Source organism: Kogia breviceps, chromosome 14 (assembly GCF_026419965.1).
Source record: "Kogia breviceps isolate mKogBre1 chromosome 14, mKogBre1 haplotype 1, whole genome shotgun sequence".
In the NCBI taxonomy this organism is placed as follows: domain Eukaryota; kingdom Metazoa; phylum Chordata; class Mammalia; order Artiodactyla; family Physeteridae; genus Kogia; species Kogia breviceps.
The window spans coordinates 30,045,965-30,052,552 of NC_081323.1; the positions used below are offsets into that span (position 1 = coordinate 30,045,965).

At 40.4% G+C, this 6,588-nt stretch overlaps 1 protein-coding gene across 13 annotated transcripts in view; it reads right to left on the minus strand.

Annotated features, from left to right (window-relative positions):
- Window positions 1-6,588, minus strand: part of RALGAPA2 (Ral GTPase activating protein catalytic subunit alpha 2) — a 285,244-nt gene that overhangs the window by 232,020 nt on the left and 46,636 nt on the right. For all 13 annotated transcript variants that reach the window (XM_067013805.1, XM_067013802.1, XM_059038836.2 and 10 more), the window contains one exon: window positions 5,358-5,415. In XM_067013805.1, coding sequence (XP_066869906.1) covers window positions 5,358-5,415 — 58 coding nt within the window. The remainder of the gene's footprint in view (window positions 1-5,357; window positions 5,416-6,588) is intronic.

A 6,588-nucleotide genomic window follows, 5' to 3' on the forward strand; every position in this document is an offset into this window, starting at 1 on the left:
GACTGGGGGGTGAGCTGGGGAAGGGTGGAATGGGGCAGGAGGAAACTTTTGGGAGTGATGGCTGTGTTCATTATCTTGATTGCAGCAACGGCTGCACAGGTGTATACCTACGCTTAAAGTTATGAAAATGTATATTTTAAACATGTACAATTTGTTTTATATCAATTATACTTTTAAAAAGCTGTATTTAAAAAAAAGGAAAAACAGAGCAGGTAGCCTGGAAATGACAGTGAAAGATCAGGGATGGAGATTGTGGTCAGACAGAAATCTGCATCATGACAAGGGCTGGAAAAGAAGTCAGGAAGCCACAGAAGGCGAGGGGGTCAAGGCACTGATGGGCAGCTATGGCTGCCATGAAGGCAAAGGACTGGGAGAGAGTAAAGCCATTAAAAAAGAAAAGCAAACGAGCAGAAGATCAGAGGACATGGCAACAACAACGGGAAGAAGGCAGCATCGTCAAGGGAGAGAGGTTTCCGTAGAGGTGATGGTGGATGAGGTCTGGAATGGGCCTCGAAGGAAAAAAGACCGTGGTCTCACCCCCATACCCCTGAGGGAGACAGAAAAGCATCAGAGAAAACCCAGGTTTCTGCAGCCAAGGAGGTGGAAGCAAAAGGCCGAGTGTAGGACTGTCGCTTAACCCAAGAAGAGGGCTTCCAGAGGGCAGAGCACAAAGGCGAAGGAGGGGAAGAAACGCAGAGCAGTGATAGGGGAAGCATGCGAGACAGGATGCTGAGAGGACACCAAGTGAGCTGACAGGGCATCAGGCCCAGCCAGCCCTCGGTGGGCATGAGACACACAGGGCCCTGGACTTAGCCCAGCCTGGCTGCAATGCACCCTGAGGGAGTCCTGGTGTGAAGTGCCTGGGGCGCCCCCACTCCCTCGGAAAGAGTGGGCTGATGGGGAGGGGCCCTGGGAGGGCTGTCAGACAGACTCCCGAAGAGTGAGCAGCAGAAACTATGAGAAATGAGCCTCAGAGAGTGTGTTCACATCCCAGGCAATGTGAGCCCACTGGGTAGCCCAGGGTATACCCAATGCAAGGATACTCTTTAGAAGCCATAAACATATTTTCAGTTTAGTTATGCACCTCGTTTTTATACTATGTATAAGAAAAACCTAGTTGAACAAACTAGATTCAGTGACTCATATACAGAAACCATGTATGAAGTTTTGTACATGTGTGAACTTTCATTAATTGAGCCTGATCCTTTAAGCCCAAAGGTTATTTATTTTATTAACATTTTTAATATAAAACATCTCTAATACAAAATATATACTTTCATCCACTCGGCAAACATTTACTGAGTGCAGACGCAGCACTATACACTGAATGGGACACAAAATCTTCTTTACAGAAGCTCGGGAGTAGTAAACCTTCTTAAAGCAAACACACGTATAACTTGACTCCTGTACTAAGACACATGGGCACACGAAGGGGTGCCACAGCCTGCCCTTGCACCAAATATCCCTGGTTTGCTGCTGTGCCATTCTTTGTCATCATCTCACTCCCTGTCAGTTCTTAGTATTACTCTCAGATAAGGCTTCAAGCAGCCATGTTTACCCACCATGATCTACTACTGGTCTAAAATGGACTTCAAGAAAAATCTAATAAACAAATTTTTTTCCATTTGTAATTAGTAATGGAAATTTGCAAATAGTTGAGTAACGGGTCAGCATATATCACAGAGTTCGTAAGTGTTGTGTCAGCCACTTCCCTAATCTCTTTTACTCTCCAAACATCACTTGAATCAGTATCTCCAGATGCTCAGAATAATGAGCCAGTGTTCATTTCACACTGCAAGCCTTAGAGTTCAAATATGTTCCTTGTTCACAGATTTACAGCAAGGAGCCAGCCTTAAAAACCTTACAGACTATTTTTTCCCTCTAAAAACACTTAAGAGAAATAGAATGTCTCTCTTTGCTACAGACAAAACATGATGACAAGATAAGAAGCCGACTTCAAACACTGTGGCAATTGATGTTTCAAATTATCTCCTTCCTTCTCAGGGTAAAATGTGGCTATCGATGGGTCTGAGAGCTTCTAAGACTTGCAGATATGGGAGTTGCTCATATTTTTGGCTTCTGTGCCTAGTAACATTGTCATTTGTACTGTGGGGCAGGAAGCGTGCTGTGTCAGTGGTGTGAAAACCAAACTCCAAGGTGCTAACCCAATATTTCAGAGTACCTTGGCCCCTACCAGGCCCAATTAACATTTAATTAAGAGGTTTACACAGCAGTGTTCTTCCTATTAGGTAAGGAATACCAGATATCTATACAGAATGTTAAAATCTGCAGTAAGGGAGCTTAGGTCCCTAAACTGTCAGGCGCTGGGAAAAGCCTCCTGCCCTGACTCCGGAGGTTTTGCACACGTCAAGACGCCAGTGCTAAGGAGCGATCCAAGGCACATTCCTTCCCTTTGAAATCTGGTATTTCCCTACAGTTTCTTACTTTTTGGAACGAACTTGGTCAAGACCTTGAGTGACAAATAGCAACAGTTTTAACAGGTCCAAACAAACTGGGAAGAATGCAAGAGGTACAGCTGAGGTATTAAAAAAAAATGCATAGAATTACAAATCCAGTCGCTTATTGGTGATTTCAAAATCCAAAAAGCTATGAAAACAAACTTTTCTGTGTAACTCTTGTTTTTACATTTTCTTTTTTTTTTATTGGAGTATAGTTGCTTTACAATGTTGTGTTAGTTTCCACCGTACAGCAAAGTGGATCAGCTCCACGAATACATATATCCCTTCTTTTTTGGATTTCCTTCCCATTTAGATCACCACAGAGCACTGAGTAGAGTTCCCTGTGCAGTGGGGCACAGTAGGTTCTCATTAGATATCGATTTTATACATAGTATCAATAGTGTATATATATCAATCCCCATCTCCCAATTCATCCCACCCCCCTCTTACCCCCTTGGTATCCATACGTTTGTTCTCTATGTCTGTGTCTCTATTTCTGCTTTGCAAATAAGATCATTTATACCATTTTTTTAGATTCCACATATATGCATTATATTCGATATTTGTTTTTCCCTTTCTGTGTAATTCTTTAGTGGACAAGACCTGACGTGACCTGAACTCATGCGGTGGCAACAGCGGGCTAGCCTGAGGCTATTTGGGGTGTAGTTATCTCACAATGATGAGTACTTCCACCTCAGGCTACAGAAATCCTGACACTCTGGGTTACAGGGTGCTGCCCAGGCCCCTGCGGGTTACTTACAGACACTAATGTTGACTCGATGGTCGTTATACACCCACGCACCACAATGCCATTCTGAAATCTGAGAAACTCTGATTCAACCAACATCTAGCCTGAAGAGCATCAGAAAAGGGATGTGGGCCCGTCGCAACACCAACTTCTACCCACTTCGATAAATCGTGCAAAAATTTACTTATCTGAAAAGAGGCTGTTTGATTCAAGCATTAAGTATACAAGTGTCAATAATAAGGATGACTTGATACACAAATGCTCATACGTAAACGTCCTGAGACATGACGCATTCTGACTGAGTTACAGAGCCATCTTATTCTACACAACGGACAAAGACAACACCTGCTCGCCCAGGGGCTCAGGAGACCTGGCGCTCTGCAGTCCCCCAAGCCAGAAGTCACTGTTCTCAGAAAGATACTCTTAAACTGGGTACCAACGCTACTTGTACCAGCAATTGTAACCAGCCCACGAGGTCCTGGGCAGAGTTGAAGTAATACTACACACTGCCTACTGGGTACCTAAAGTTTCACAACACAAGTGGCAAGTTAATTTCCACACATAGTTCTAGTAAGTTCATTCATGCTGAGGGGAGCCTACTAGTCTTCAGACATTGTAAAGTATTATCTGAAGAAAATGAGCGTGGTTTTCACATAGACGACATAAACAACATTGAAGGATTACAGGGAGCACAGATAAACACTGCATGAAGGTATTTTTCACTGTCATCCACTCCTGCTGTACTGCAGAGCATCACAAATCCCCATGATGTCGCTCTAACTTATACTTAATGTTTAATTTTTTTTTATTTTTACCTTAATTTAAATACAGAAGGTCAAAGCATCAGTTAAACAGAAAGGCTATCAACAACTCTAAAATTTAAAGAAAAACTTTGTGTGTTTGAAAACTTGAAAGACCAAGGCACGATCTTAAGATAACGATTTATTCATTCAGTTCAATAGTGTGCTTAGTGTATATAATTTACCTTCTTTACATTTATAACATTTATAACATACAACTTTAAATAATTCAGTTTATATAAAGATCCGTTACAGTTTTCACATAAATAATCCTAAATTAAGATTAGGGCCCTGAATTTTGGAACATCCCCTGACTGTGCCATGTTCTTTCAGGTTCCCTATCTTTTTCCTATTGATCTCTCACCTGGAAAGCCCTTCCCACACTCATCTTTCAAGGCTCAGATTGATATGCCCTCTTTCAAAAGGCTTCCTCAATCCCTCTGGATAGGATTATTCAACTTTTCTTCTTTGCTCCCATTACACCTCTTGTTCAGCAATGATCATACTGCACTCGTTTTTTCTCACCTAATCCCCATTAGGCACTCAGCTTACATAATACAGCATGGTGAGATGCTCTGTTTTTGCCCCTGAACTTTGCACACAAAAGTCTCTCCCTCAATAAATATTTGAATGAATGAATGATCTAATAGTTAAGATTCCACTATAAGGTCATGCTCTTCTCAAATATGACCACCTGGTGAAGCAGAAAAGTTATAGGAAATGTCAGAGTCCTCTAAGGCAGAAGGACTAAACCGGACACTCTTTAAAGATAAGGGAGAATTCACAATCAATGCCACAAATTACTCTTGTTGTACTGTGAATAGTAAATTGAGAGTAAACTGTGAGATGTCGAGAACTGGACAGAAGGGTAGCCACGGTAACCTGCTTTATTTCAAGTTCCCTCTTGCTGCCACATTCTAAAATGGTCAAACAAAATAATTCTGAGTCCATGATAAAGGCCTGAAGAACAAGATATTCTTGCAAGAAAAAAAATGTAAAATTATTTAAGTAAAATACTCCAGATAAACTTTACGTGCACAGGAATCCCCTGGGACTCTTGTTGGAAAAGCAGGCTGTAATTCAAGAGGCCTGGCTGGGGCCTGAGATTCTGCATTTTCTAACAAGCTCTCAGGTGAGGTTGAGGCTGCTGGTCTGTGAACCACTTTTAGAACAGGAGACAGATGATGCACTTCCCTCCGAAGTCCAGGTGGGACTGTCTCAGCTTTAATTGGCACACTCATTAATATTCCTTGCTGTAACCTATCTTGATGGTGCTGATTATATAAAACAATACTGAAAATGCTATTGGAAGAAATCTATATTACTTAAAATTTTTGTAATTGTTCTTACCTATACTCTGGTAATGCCATCGAAAGAAAATTCGTTCAGGTAGAAACTGCAGTATTTTCTATAAAACAAACAAACAAAAATTGATAAGATATAAAGAGAAAATAAACAACAAATGTAATTACACATTTTCATGTTAGCCCATAGTACATGCTGTATATCTATATCTATATATAGATATATTTCAGAAAAGAAAAAATAAACTTCGTAATAACATAAATATTGCACTTTATCTTGGACCCCAATGGGACAGCCTCTATTACTTGCCCCAAGCAAACTTCCTTCCCTGAATGTTTTAAAGATATTACTGTCCCAACTTGAATTCTCCCTATAAGAAAGAAAAGAAAAAAAAAAAAAAACCTGAAGTGATCATTTTATCTTAATTAAATCACAGCCATTGCTTAAATATTACAAGAATAAGCTCTCAAATGCCAGATTCTCTAGGTGTCTTCTTTTTCACCTTCCACTTCCCATTTTCATTAAAATCATCACTGGTCTCTGGATAAGAAACGGAATTGGGAAGAAAGATGAACAACAAAGAGGATACGACCTTACTCAGTGGAATAAGGAAATGAAATTGGTGGCAAGAATTTCTTGAAATTAATAGCTAAAAATTAGTTTTAGGACTGTAGTTATGAATCTCCCCACCGCCGCCTCTGGTAGATACAATAAAGAACAAATTTACAATATACAAGAGTATTTGGCGAATGAAAGCAGCTTTTCCTAAAAGACCCAAACAAATGAGAACGACTTTTTTTTCACTCTACAAGTACTGGCAAGTTACTCTTGGGCAATAATAGTCCTTGTATTCTATCTGTAACTGCCTTTTTAAAAAAATGTAGAAAATTCAAACACTGGTTAAAATTCATTCCTTGGTATTGATAATATATTTCTATTTTACTATGAAAATCCTCATTCTAGGTTTACCTAGCCTAACAGTCTAACATTTTGAAAGATTAAGGTAGGGACTTCCCTGGTGGTCCAGTGGCTAAGACTCCGCACGCTCCCAATGCAGGGGGCCTGGGTTCGATCCCTGGTCAGGGAACTAGACCCCGAATGCCACAACTAAAGATCCCACACGCAGCAACAAAGATCCCAAGTGCCACAACTAAGATCTGGCACAGCCAAATAAATAAACAAATATTTTTAAAAATATATCAGATTCCTATGATTAAAAAATTTAAAAAATAAGATTAAGGTAAAAAACTTATTGATATATTCAGACCTCCGGAAT